Source organism: Canis lupus, chromosome 26 (assembly GCF_011100685.1).
Source record: "Canis lupus familiaris isolate Mischka breed German Shepherd chromosome 26, alternate assembly UU_Cfam_GSD_1.0, whole genome shotgun sequence".
NCBI classification, from domain to species: Eukaryota; Metazoa; Chordata; class Mammalia; order Carnivora; family Canidae; genus Canis; species Canis lupus.
In genome coordinates, this window is record NC_049247.1 from 1080927 (window position 1) to 1094809 (window position 13883).

General features: G+C 47.7%; 1 protein-coding gene across 2 annotated transcripts in view; it reads right to left on the reverse strand.

Annotated features, from left to right (window-relative positions):
• Positions 1 to 13883, reverse strand: part of SFSWAP (splicing factor SWAP) — a 69786-nt gene that overhangs the window by 22709 nt on the left and 33194 nt on the right. For both annotated transcript variants that reach the window (XM_038574708.1, XM_038574709.1), the window contains exons 11-13: positions 13248 to 13416; positions 7398 to 7628; positions 6172 to 6362 (exon numbers count right to left, since the gene is read on the reverse strand). In XM_038574708.1, the coding sequence (XP_038430636.1) occupies positions 6172 to 6362; positions 7398 to 7628; positions 13248 to 13416 (591 nt within the window). The remainder of the gene's footprint in view (positions 1 to 6171; positions 6363 to 7397; positions 7629 to 13247; positions 13417 to 13883) is intronic.

Genomic DNA, 13883 nt, shown 5'->3' on the forward strand with positions numbered 1-13883 from the left:
CTAGGCAGAGGCCTGAGGCTCTAGTCATGCGAACAGAAGGGCAGGTACTCCTATCACTTGCTAAGGGACAAGAGTGCATCACCAGCCTCTCCAACTACCCTGGAGGGATTCCTGCTACACGGCAAGACAGGATTCAAGGACTATAGAGAGAAGTATGTCTTGTGGACCCATGATAACAACTGGGCTGCCAAACTATTAACGGAAATAAGATGTTTGGACAAGTGCATTGGAAACCTGCTTCCCTACTTGTGTAAATACTATCTGTGGGGGCAATGGCCCTGTCTGCCCCCTTAATCCATGAATTCCAGAGGAAGTGCTCTCTATCTGAGCAGGAGACAGACCAGGGTGTGTCACCTCCCTGGTCATCATGCCACATTCAGGAAGAAGCAAGCTGTTCAGGACTTCCTTCTTAGTGGGTGATGAGGGGAGTCAGGGGCTGCAGGCAGCACAGTGGGAGGACACAGCTGGCCAGGGGAAGCTGTACCTGGAGATGAATCCTTGAGACACCTTTTGAGCCCCGAGTGAGCTATACCACCCTCAGAACTCAGAATGTAAGCCCCTCTCTCTACTGGTTTTCCTTAAGCCATGTGGGGGCAGAAACTGACTTGTGAAATTAAAGCCTGACCAGTACAGCAATCCAGACTTTCAAAGCACTAGAAAATAAAATTAATACCCAATTCACTATTTACTCTGTACTTTGTGGCAACAATGGAAGCATTCTGTGCCTGTGCTGTCCGTCCACTGTAGTTAGCTACTGGGCACAAGTGGCTCCTGGGGCACCCGAAATGTGGCTAGTATGACTAAGGACCTGAATTTTGAATTTTATGTAATGAAAAAAGATTTTACCTATTTATTTTAGAGAGAGAGAAAGAGTGTGCATGCACATGCACAAGCTGGAGTGGGAGAGGCAGAGGGAGAAGCAGACTCCCCGCTGGGCAGGGAGCCCAATCCAATGCAGGGCTGAACCTAGGACCCCGATATCATGACCTGAGCCGAAGGCAGGCATTTAACCAAATGAGCCACCCGGGCGCCCCTATTTAATCTTTATTAAGTTACATTTAAATTAACCATGGGTAGCTGGAGGCTACCATAATGGACAGTGCACCTTGAAAACAACTCCGCATAAATGCTATTTCTGGCTTCACCAGAGTCCCTATTGCCTTGCTAACATGAATGGCACACACAAGCACCCTGGAAGACAGAGTTTGCCTGCGGCTCCACACCTCTTGCTCTGGTGTCTGAAGGATACCTGGCCGAACCCTCTGTACATGTCATCAATGAGAGGCTGATGGAAATGTCTTTGGGGGGATCAGTGGTTTAGTGCCGGCCTCTGGCCCAGGGCATGATCCTGGAGTCCCGGGACTGAGTCCCACATCAGGCTCCCAGCATGGAGCCTGCTTCTCCCTCTGCGTGTGTCTCTGCCCCTCTGTCTCTCTCTCTGCGTCTCTTATAAATGAAATGAAATGAAATGAAATGAAATGAAATGAAATAAAATAAAAATAAAACAAAATAAAGGAAATGCCTCCAGGAGGCATAGCCACTGGCGTGCATGCTGACCAGCACCAAACGAGCAGAGCTGCCTTTCTGGGATGGGATATTAATATCCCAGCAAAAATGATCAAAGTACAAACCACCACGGGAGAGGGGAGGACACAGACTTGATCTGAGTGGCGTTTGGGAGAAATCAAAGGTGAAATTTTGGAAAATTATGAGAGTATTTAAAAACTTACTCTGCCTAACTTACGGATATTGGGAAATGACACTAGTCAGTCCTTTGATCACAATGAAGTATTTGCCAACAAATTAGCACAAAACTGACAACTATTATGGCCTGCTGGGGGAAAATGAATTGCTCAAAGCAGATGAACATGTACTTTAAAACACAATCTCATTTGTGAAATGACACTACACTAACTACAAAAATGAGGCAGTTCTGCATAGGTCTCCAGATTTTACTGTAAGTCTGAGATTTCAGACTTTGAAGCGCATCCTCTAATACTGCCCGTCAAGCAATGTGTCCTGCCTGCATGGCAGCTCCTCTTCTGAAACGAGCCCACAGCCAGGAGCAGAGTGCCCATGCTTTTCCTAAGACGACGCTGCATGTTCTGTGGGTGGGCACCTTGGTCTTACCCAGTCATCTATGTCCACACAGAATGCAGTCTTCCTATGGAAATGCTCTTCCTCATTTGTGTCCCACTCTGGTTCCACCAGACAGCTGCTGCATCACCATGCCAACTGTGCCTTCTCCTCCAGACACCTGGGTACAGGGCTGTGCCCACCTCCACCAATCAGAGGTCCTTGGCCCTGGAGGGCCCCCTCTACTTTGTCACCTCTCAGCATTATCAAGGTTCCTCAAAGCCCCGCCCAGATCCCCTCTCCACCTCCCAAGGCCCCAGGGCATCACCCACACTCCCATCTAGTCACAGCTGCTGTGTGTGCTGCAAGACCATGCTGGTGGACACATGTGATCATGTAGTCACTGGATAAGAAACAGGCTTCTAATTTGTCTTCCAAAGGGTCCTGGCACCTCAAGTACAATAGAAGCCAGATTGATCTTTGTTCTCATTTCCTTGAGAACTCTTGCTGGGCCTATAAACTTGGCATCATTATGGATTGTTAACCTCAACAAACTGCTGGTGTTTAAAGGGTGTCCTGAAATGAGCTAGCTGTTCCTTTTTATTATTTATTTTATTTTTATTATTTTTTTTAAATGAGCTGTTCCTGTACAAATGACCACATGGTAACTCAAAGGGGCTCAAATTTAAGACCTCTGGTTTCTCTTCATTTTGGATCAAGAACACACACCAAAACCACAATGTGTACACGGATTTCTAAGTAGTACTCACATACATGCTTCTCTGTATCTCACACACTGCTTAACAACGTATGGTCAGTACCTGTCCATGTTGATGAACACGCTTTAAAGCGTCACATAAGCTTGTGCCTGATTATAAGATGCCCTCTCCTCACATACAGTGGGCAGAGGGGACAGAAAGGGTCAAGGTGCAGGTGGAGGCTGGTGTATTCGCCAGGTAGCCTTTGATACAAGGGTAAAGGTGAGGGATCAGGTGGTTTGGTACATGCTCCTCAAGCTGAACTAGCTGCAAGTGGGATAAGCCACAACAGACAAAGAGGAAAAGCTTCTATGATACTGGTCACAGGAGAGTCAGGTAGACAGCCAGGGGAAATGAGGGTGGCTACGAGAGTAGCCCTCGGGGGGCAGGGGCCAGAATGCCATGCAGCCCATGAAGTCAGTCAGTGTCACCAACAGCTACAAACAGAGGCAACACCAAACTTCCCAACCTGTCAGACCGACAAGAATCAAAGGCTACTGACAAATGGGGCTGGTAGGGGTTTCATGGCCCCCCGGAGACAGACAAAAACTTCTATAATCATTTTAGGGGCTAATTTAGCAGCGCATGAAATTTTAAAAGCATTTCCATGGTCAGGGATTTACCACATGGACACACACACTGAAGTGAGTGCACAGGACACAGGAACAGACTAAAGCAGCATGGTTCTAGTGGTAAGACCCATGAACAGCTTGCATGCCTACCACAGACTGGCTGGCACAGGGCTGACAGCTACTTACTCAATAAACACTCAAGCGCAACCCCACCATGGATAGGAATGGGCTCTGTAAGAGGTGAGAAGACCCGTATGCCAGAATAACGCACAGGATGTGATCCTATTATTGTGATATTTTAGTCTACCCATAGAAACTGATGGTTTTCCCTTGAGAATACCCAAGAAATAAAAGGCAGCATTCACATACAATGGAGCATTCTTCAGCTTAAAGGATGTAGTGAGAAGTGATGTAAGCTGGTCCCAGAGGAACCAATACGGTCAGGCTCCTCATCCACGGGGCCCTGAGAGCAGCCAGGCTGATCGGATGGATAGCATGGGTGTGGGCGCCAGGCGCTGGGTCATCAGCAATTCAGGGGGCAGCACCTCATTGGGAGGATGAAGATGTCCTGGAGGTGGATGGTGGTGGCTGCACATGATGGGAGTGTATTCAGTGTCACTGAACTATGTGCTTAAAAAGGCTTAAAGTGATAAAGCGTACGTATGTTTATTTTACACAAAAAGCCCTAAAATAAGTAAGATATCGGTATTTCCATAGGAATTGTAAAACAAGAACATACAAGCAGGGAAAACTGCCTCTCCCTCGCATGTGAACGTTTTATATCATGTGCATGCACTGCATTAACAGAAGTGAAAGCAGATACTGCTGCACCCTGGGGCAGATGAACTGCAGCAAGTCCTGCCAGGATTTGGGCCAGGCCTTTTGAGGTGTGTCCCCACGCTGCCCTCCATACATACAGCTGCTCACACAGACCTGGGGTGTCATCCACTTTTGCTGACTGACCCCCTTTTCCTCATGCTGGGCACGTGGAGGCCAAGCCCCAAAAGCTCTCACAGCCCCATGCATGCCAGAATTCAACACCCGCAAGTGAAGTGCGCACAAAACATTCCACGAAGGCAGGGTAACCTGTCTCCAGAAGCTGCTTTAGGCTAAAATACTCGGAGGCTGAATCCCATTTATGACAATTGCCAATGTAATTAAAAGTATTTTTGTTTCAAAGCAATTAAAGACATTTATTACCATCTGTTAACTACTATTGTGTTTTTGTTGAAATAGTTTAGGGGCTACAATCTTTCCCACTAGATATGCAAGAAGACTGATCCAGTGACTTCAACAAGAAGCATACACACTCATTTCTACATATTACAGATTCAGAACACATGCCTGAAAACAAAGACAGTGGGATGCCTGGGTAGTTCAGCGGTTAAGCGTTTGCCTTTGGCTCAGGTCGTGATCCCAGAGTCTCAGGATTGAGTCCCACATCAGGCTCCCTACATGGAGCCTGCTTCTCCCTCTGCCTATGTCTCTGCCTCTCTCTCTCTGTGTCTCTCATAAATAAATAAAATCTTAAAAAAAAAAAAAAAAAACCAACAAGGACGGGAGGTGCCATCTATGTATCAACAGGGAAAAAGTGAAGTTGCAGCCTATCTGATGTTTAGGGAAATAATTCTGGTAGCTGTGAGGGGTAACACAGTAGACTGGGGAAAACTGCGTATTAACGATGAACAATTCTGGTTGTGATCGAGTTTTCATTCAAACACAACACTGTTGGAGATCCTTGGGTGGCTCAGCAGTTTAGCGCCTGCCTTTGGCCCAGGGCGCGATCCTGGAGTCCCGGGATCGAGTCCCGCATCGGGCTCCTGGCATGGCGCCTGCTTCTCCCTCTGCCTGTGTCTCTGCCTCTCTTTCCTTCTCTGTGTCTATCATGAATAAATAAAAAAAATCTTTAAAAAAACAAAACACAACACTGTTAGGAAATACAGATGTGACCACATAATATAATGGTTACATACGTCCATATGCAGATGTCCACTACCTACACCTCTCAGCGCACAGACGGCATCAGAATAGTGCAGGGACACACAACACCCACTCAGAGCCCCCCTGCCCCCAGGAGCCATGAGCATTCCCTTGGAGGTGTGTCTGACTCTGCCTGTTCCTGATGGAGCTCCAGACCAACCTGAGATGGGAGACAGCAAGCTTGGCCTGCAGCAGGAGGCAGGAGCCCGGCATGCAGGGTGCTGGTTCCTACCTAATAAACAGACCTAGTGGCCACCTACAGCCCGAATCCGCAATGAGTGATGGTCCCAGACTCTCAGAATCATCACTGTGATCAAAGTGAAAGAGCATAGCCCCTTCTATGTTACAGGGCAAGACCACTGCAGGGCAAGCTGGGGACCGTGGAGAGGCCTTGTCCTGAGCCCAGGGGTACGGGAGGAAACGTGTATGGGGCTAAGTGGACTCCCTTGCTCAGTAAGGAGCTGGGAAGGCTGGTTCCTTGTCAGAGAACGTGGCCTGTGAACACATTTTTTATAAAATTTTTTTCCCTGTGAACACATCTTACTTTGCTTTTTAAGTTAATTACTGATGTTCATACGGACCCAAGATATCAGTGCTCTGGCAGAGCATGTCCCCAGGCGGATGCACGTTCCTTCCAGGGAAGCCCTCAGAGGCTGCCGTGGGGCAGGAGAAGCGTGCCAGCCCCATGGGGGAAGAGCAGGGCCTGCTAACATCCTGCACCTGGGCCAGAGGCACCCACCCTCACTCGCTTTTACCTGGAATGCTGATGTGGATTTTCAACTCACCTCTACATTGAAAGGATTTTCCTCAACTTTTCCGATTTCTGCTTCTGGCAGAGGATTTTTTAAGGTTTGTAAAAATAAAGCTGCTTTCCTTTTACGTTCAGCCTGAAGCTGTTTCTCCTTGGATTCCTTAGATGCCTGAGCTAGCTTCTCTCTGGCAGCAGCCGCGAGTCGGTCCTCCAGCTTTTGCTTTGCTTCAGGAATAAACACAGAAGAAAGTGAGGTTTAGAACACGTGGTATTTTATAAACACCTTGCTGTCTTAATTTTCACAGGCATAAAAGGGTCATGAAATATGATGCAGTTGTTCTAAAATTTCAGGATAATCAAAGTGAAATTTGAGAGAATTAGTTCAAAATGTATATTATTAGTATTTTTAATATTTCACCTTCAAAATCAGTCAGAAGGTTGATGGGATTCCATACCAGGAAGAGCTGGAATCATGGAAACCTCAGGGTGGCGCTCATCAACATGCAGCATAAGTACTCCTCTCTGACAAGGAATGCTGTGCTACAAGTGTCAACTCCAGATCATTCGACACATTGCTCAGTTTAGACTCATGCACAGAGCTGAGCCTGCTGAGAGGGCAACTCTGCACAATGCCAGGCCTGAGTAAGGCATCCGTCTATAAATGCTGCTTCATTCATGCATGCACATACAGAAAGAGCATACAGACCCAGGAAGAACAGATGTGAGCGGCTGAGGCTGGAGTTAATGAACTATTTTAGTGCAGAACAGAATATGTTCTGGGGGAGGGGTGGGAGCCTATGGGGCGCCTGTGCACATACCGCTGGTGGTGCTGGGGGCAAATGGTGGGCTGGCCAGGACCCATGAGGAGAGCCCCAGCCTGGAAACCAGCTCCTGCCCGTGTTACGTTGCAGGGTCTGATGGCTCACAAAAGGGCATGTCCTTGTCTGGTACAGGATCTGAGCCAGGAACACACGCTGAGCACTCCCCCCAAGGCTGCTGTCAGAGTACAAAGGCCCCCCACCCTCGATAAAGGCACTCTCGGCAGACTCATTTCTGTAGAAACCACGTGCCAGTGTCACTGCATCTGATGCTTAAGGAAGAGCAATGCTCGCTGCTCTAATAGAGAACTTTGCCTGAACCCCCATGGTCCTGATGTCCAAAGGCTGGGGCCAGTTCAGTCCCTGTGCTGCTGGCTTAATGTGTTAATCTCGTGTTTACGCTCTGTTGTTCTTTCAAGAAGGTGAAAATGTATTGACAAACCTTGTTTTGCTTCCAGCTCCTCCTGGGTAAGTTGAGGCCGCTTCTCCTCAATTACCACACAGGGTGGGGCGACTGCCAGGTTAGTGTTTGTAGTACTACTACAACTTTCTTGGCCTTCTTTGCCTTCTTCATCATCATCACTGTCATCATCTAGCTTAACACGATTTTTTTCCAGGGGAAGCAGATCATTTTCTTTGGCCTTGATTGCAAAGCTTATTGGAGCAAATGAAGCTGAAAAGAGTGAAAATGGTGATACAGTTTTAAATATGTGGAAGCACAAAGCAGAAACCCTCATAGGCCCCACCACACACAGGATCATCAGTTGGCGAGGTAATGTCCTGAGACGAGCCACATGTCACGCAAAGGAGGTTCTAGAGAAAGTGAGCAACACCTGTGTTGTCGAAGTGGGCTGTTTTAAATGCACGCTGCATGCAGGGAGGCTGGGCTGGCTCACTGAGGGACCCCATGCAAGCCTTGCCAGGGACGCAGGTGCTGAGTGCAAGTCAGGGTTGCTACATTTGTAAAGGGTCAATTTTCACTGGGGTTTTCCTTCTTTTTCTGGGCTTAGCATATGGCTGAATTTGCATAGGTCAAACAGGCATATGACGCAACTCCACTAATGAAAAGGTATTTCTAAAAAATCCCAACTCTGTAAATACTCTTTTCAAACAAAGGAGAAGTTACAGGATCCACTCCTTCATTCAGCAAACATTTTAAGGGGCATCCACTTCTGTGGGGCATCGTGTCAGACTACTTTATGGCTGTCACAAACTTTTAGGTGGTTCCATGTTCTCAAGAATGCTTGGAAATTTTAAGAGAAATACAAAGGCCCAAAGGGAAACAATCTTCTTCCCCAACCCTTCATCCGCTCAACACTCACTCCTGAGTCACTCACTCCTATAGACACTATGGTAAAGGTAGTTGGTAATGATACCTATTTGATCATATTACAATATTTTACTTTTAAAAACCATGAATTATTGTTTACGAAGGATATTCAAGTAAAATATAGCGAAGAGAAATTTTAAAGTGCGGCGCAAATCAGCTAACTCTGAGAATGTAGGAAGTAGGTTCTGGGTAGGTGTGCTCATCACACGACGCAGTTTTTGTACATGCTTGAAACTGTCCCTAAGAATGGCAGCTCTGTGGGTGACCACACGTGGGGAGGGGTATGGCCCAGCTGGCCCCCGAGGGTCCTACTATCAGCACTGTATGGCACCACAGCCATGCAAGCCTTGTGGTAGGTCCCCACTCCAGACCTCTGACATACAATGACGTCTGTCCACAATCAGGTCAAACTTGGGACACCCAGATGCTAAATGCTGGGAAGGGCAGAGCTGGAAAGTCAAATGGAAGATCAGCTCTGTATTGCCTGCACAGTGTTGTGCGCTGCTGCACAACAAGCTCTGCTCAGAGACCACACAAGGGTCACAACACAGTCAGGAGAGTCCACATTAATCACTGTACTGCGCTTATGTTAAAAGCAGTCCTATCTTCTGCAGATACACTAAAACATCTACGGATGAAATGCTACAAGGTTGGGGACTCTGGGGGTGGACTCAAGCTCAGTCCTGGGGCTGGCTGGTGGAGTGGGGTAGTGTGCTCATGACAGCACACTGCTTTTGCACATTTTCAAATTTTCTATGAGGAAAAAGAATTAATAATATTAACCCTTTATTGCTCATAGTAATATGAACTCTTTAATGAACACAGGATCAACTGAACTTAAAGGTGAAAAAATTCACTTAAATGTTCATTAAAATAGCTCATGGGTTTGGGGCTACAGTATTATAGCTCAACACAACTTGAATCATTCTCAAAGCATCTCTTCCTCCAAATTGGAAAAATCAGCCATCAATAAATGCATCATTTAAAACAAAAGCTTCTGAACATGTTCTGTGCTAACACAACACCCATATGGACATTTGGCATTATGCAAAACACAAAGCCAAAGAACAGTTACATGATGCAGACTCTAAAGCAATTTGGTAATGGAACGGACTAACAGGATAACCCATGGGCCTCACCTCACCCAACCTGCAGCCTCACCAGGGATGCTGTCAGGCTCCCTGCTTGCAGACTGGGAACCAAGGCTACAAGGCCAAGTAACTTCCAATTTATTTGTTTTCCACGACTATTGCTGAAGGTTTATTTCTAGGAGTCCTTGAGCCCTGTGGTGAGTACTGGACTGGACGCTGGGCTGGGCCACATGGGTCCGGGAGCGAGGGCATCCACGTGTAGTGGCCAGGCTTCTAGGGACCGCGTCCTATGCTTGTAAAGACAGTGAGAGTCCTTGCTGCCCTGAGCTTCTACCTCACTGAGCATTATGTTGAACTTCACCAAGTTGAGAGGCAAAAACCCAGCATTTTGTTAATGAAGAGATTTTAAAACTGTATTTACTTTCTTCCTTTGTTAGGGATCTTCCTGTGTCCTGGGTCTACTAATTTTCTGCTGCACTGTCTTTTTTCATCAGCCAGTGAGCTCTTCCTACAGTGTGGACACTCCCCCTCCTCCTGCATGTGAGCAATCACCAACATTTTGACATTCGTCATTTAATTTCATTCAGATTCTGCCCCCGTCAGACCTCCTACTCTTTCCTTAGGATTTATGGCTTCAATTCTTACAAAAAAAATTACCTTTATTTTCTTCTATCTTTGTGGTCTTTTTATTTTATTTTATTTTTAAAGATTTTATTTTATTCATGAGAGACAGAGAGAGGGAGAAGCAGGCTCCATGCAGGGAGCCCGACATAGGACTCAATCCCGGGACTCCAGGATCACGCCCTGGGCCAAAGGCAGGCGCTAAATCGTTGAGCCACCCAGGGATCCCCACTTTGTGGGCTTTTAAAAAAAGATTTTATTTATCTGAGAGAGAGAGAGAGAGATTGAGCGCGCACCAGTGATCGTGAGCAGTGGGAGGAGCAGAGGGGAGGACAAGCAGACCACGCACTCAGCACAGAGCCCCATGTGGGGCTCAATCCCAGGACCCTGAGATCACAACCCGAGCTGAAATCGAGCTGGATGTTGAACTGACTGAGACCAGGCGACCCTTCATGTTTCTTTTTACATTTAAATACATAACCTGTCTGGAACTATTGTTGTCGGGTGTGAGGTAGAAGTCGAATTTATTTGTCCTCCATAAGGGAGGGCCAGTTACTGTTGCCCTGGAGAAGCTTCACCACTCACGCTGTGGACACACTGGCGCCTGCTGGATGTCCGCTGCTAGAGAGACGGGTGGTTTGTCTGCTCCTGCCAGGGGTGGTGCCCAAAGACTGCTGCTAAGCCTGGGGCTCCAGGCTGCCTTGTGTTCCCAAGGGGCTTTGGTGGCACGGGCTCCTCTTTCTCTCAGGAACAACCTCGACCCGACACAGTCCTGCCTGCCGCCTGTGTCCCAGGATGTCGCTGAGCAGTGCATGCTAAGTTCTTCCAGACCTAACATCTGTCATGCTACCTCTTCCTGACATAGTTTTATCAATTTATACTTTCCCAATTTTTTCAGTTATTTTCAAATTCATACAAATTTAGGGTTATGTGTATTGTTCTCGTGGACTTGGAAAATCTGATTTTCCTCACCCATTGTATGCTATATATTTCCCTGTGCTTCTTTCTGGATCCAGGCTGCACAACAGAATGTGCCATAGGCCTCTTCCTACATCCCTGCTGGTTCCTGCTTTGACATGCGCTGTTCACCCTCTCCTGTGTTCCTCAGACTCATTTTACACATAAACATACAAGGCTAGGTAAGTTTTTGTTTGTTTTCACTGCATTTGATAATTTTTACGTGAAATATTCTCACTAGGAGTGTCAGGCCAGCCCAATCAGGTAAGTGTGTGACTCTTGACCTCAGGGTTGAGTTCGAACCTCATGTTGCATGTACAGCTTACTTAAAAATAAAATAGAGGAGGAGGAGAAATACTCATTAATCTCACTTTTTCTAATTATTTTGGAATGTTGATGCATCGTAAATGTCTGTGCCCAGAGCATCCAGAGTACTTTTCATTCAGAATTTCAGAAACACCTTAATTATCTATTACTATAGATAGCTACTTTATGCTACAAATGTGGGTCTGATTTGCCAATCTGCCTTTTCTCCAGCTGGGGGACAACCTGCCCATTTTTCTCCCTGGATGCTTCCCCGTCACCTCTATCTCCTCCCCTGGAAATCTGAGAGCAATCTTCAACTTGTCTCCTCATCTGGTGTGATTTTCAGGCTTTCGCTGTATTTGACCATCTGGAGACTGTTCCTAGGCAACCTGTGTACATGTTAGACTATCAGCTGCAGGTCCTGGCACTCAGTCACGCTGCTTCCCAGGCACCCATGTGCTTGGAGGTTCAACTCCGGACTGTCCCAGGTGTGGCAATTGTCCAGAACCACGGGCCGGATCAGGCGAGATGGCATGCTGCTGCCAAATCTCAGGCTCTGAGCGGAGCAGGAGGGAAGGTGGCTGTGTTGTCTCAGTTGCCGTTGTTGCCAGATGATTGTGGCAGTGTGGTGGCGGCCCTGGCTGAAGGGCAGCAACCCACATGCTGCCCTCTGGGTGCTCCCGCTGCTCTGGACTCCCACCTGTCCCTCTGTTGCTGTTTGGGGGTCACTACCACTGAGTCCCAAAGTGTCCTTCTCTTCTCTACAACTGAAATTCCAGGTGAGCTGCTTGTTCTTCTCTAACACAGATTGTAAGTACCTCCCTTACATCTGCAGCAACTGATTTTATTCTCTATTTATGATGTTCCTTTATTTCATTGAGAGTCTGCAAGTGTCCAGGAAGGGCGAGAGTTTCATAGGTTCGCTTAGGTAAGTCCTGGAATGGGAGGCTCAAAGATTCTTTTGTGGTCTTCTGATCTGAAGAGTTTCCCAAGTCAGTCATCCATGGGGCTGGTCTGGTTACTCCACATCACCACCCTACAAAGCAAGGCCCCTCGATGGAAAGCACCGGCACTTCTGCAGTCGCTACCTCCTCCTATCCCGTACTTGTTTGCCTCTGCCTCCCTTCTCCTACAGCTCTATGTGCTCCCATCAGTCCCAGCAACAACTCTAGGTGGTCCTCTGTGGGGTGTCCTCACAAAGTCACCAGCTGGATACAGTCACTTCTCTGATCTGGCACCTGAAGAGGACCAAAGACCCTGAGCCCCACGACCTGGTCCTGGCTGCCTTCCAGGGTGTTCCCTGCAGGCCCCCACCCCCCTACTACTCTGACCACACTTCCTGTGTGAGCCTGCATGCAGCTCCGGCCTCGTGGGCTCTGCCTGGGATCGCAGCCCTGTCTTGGGGTGTCTGGGACACTCTCAATACCACCGCGCACCCCTCCTCTCCATAGTTTCTCATCCCCACCATGTGGGACTCGCTGCAGCTTCATATGTATGACCCAAACTGACTTCCCCACTAATGTGCCCCATGCCAGCTCCCCTACCCCCACCACCGTTTTTTTTTTACTGTATTGGCTCTTTCTGTGTATACCTGTCCTAACAGATGAAAAACCCCTTCAGAGAACATAAAAGGTGACAAAGTGGAGGCAGCAGAGCACAGCCTGGTCAAGGGCCTCAGGACACAGAAAGACAACTATCTCACTGGTGACTCTGCACATGACTGTGGCTTCAGGCACCCCAGGAGGTATGAAACATCCTGTGCAATGCGTTGAACGTTTCCATTAAACTTGGTAGAACAGACCATGAAACAAAGGTATACGACGAGCTCATATCCAAATGGCCCCAAATTCCAAATTAGGAAAGTATCACGAGGGAAGCTTTATCACAGCAACCTCACAGAAGTGGTAACTCCACTTCCTGTGGTTAGGGGCGCCCTCCTCCATGACCTGACATAACATCTGTGAGGATGAGATGGGCAATGGCGTACCTTTGACCAGCTTCCCATCTGCGACAGTCTTACTGGATGACGCCTCCTTCTTCCCTGTGGGGCCGCCTCTTCCTGCGTCAGATGAATCTTCACACGCACCTTCCTCCCCACCGTCACTTGGCTTTTCGGGAGCAGATTCTGCAGGAGCCTCTTCTGGTGCTGACACAGCCTAGAGATTAAACGTGACTATCAATGGCTCTGTTAGAAACTGCATGGGGTCTGTCACAGACAGACTTCACTTTGAAACTCAGGCTTGCCACCTTCTGATATAAGACAACAGAGAGGAGCACAAGGAGGTTTCCCCTCTGGAAGGACAGAATGCTTCTAAAGGCTCTAACACCGTCTTGGGGACCAACCACTCACTGTCTTTTCTTTGGAGACAGATGCCTGAGAATCCTTTCAGAATATCAGATCATGCCCATCGCCTGCACATGAATCATTTTTATTTAGTCTGAGCAATTACAGATAACAATCTGAAGAAAGCCACTGATAAGCAAGGCCTACAACATCTACCAGAATAGGTTTGAACAAAATGTCAGGCCCCTGAAGGGAGTGGAGCAGGAGAAAGTATTACAAGGACAGGAGGAGCAGCATCCAGCAGGTGTTAAGAGTCCCACATGGTAGCGCTGCATGGCG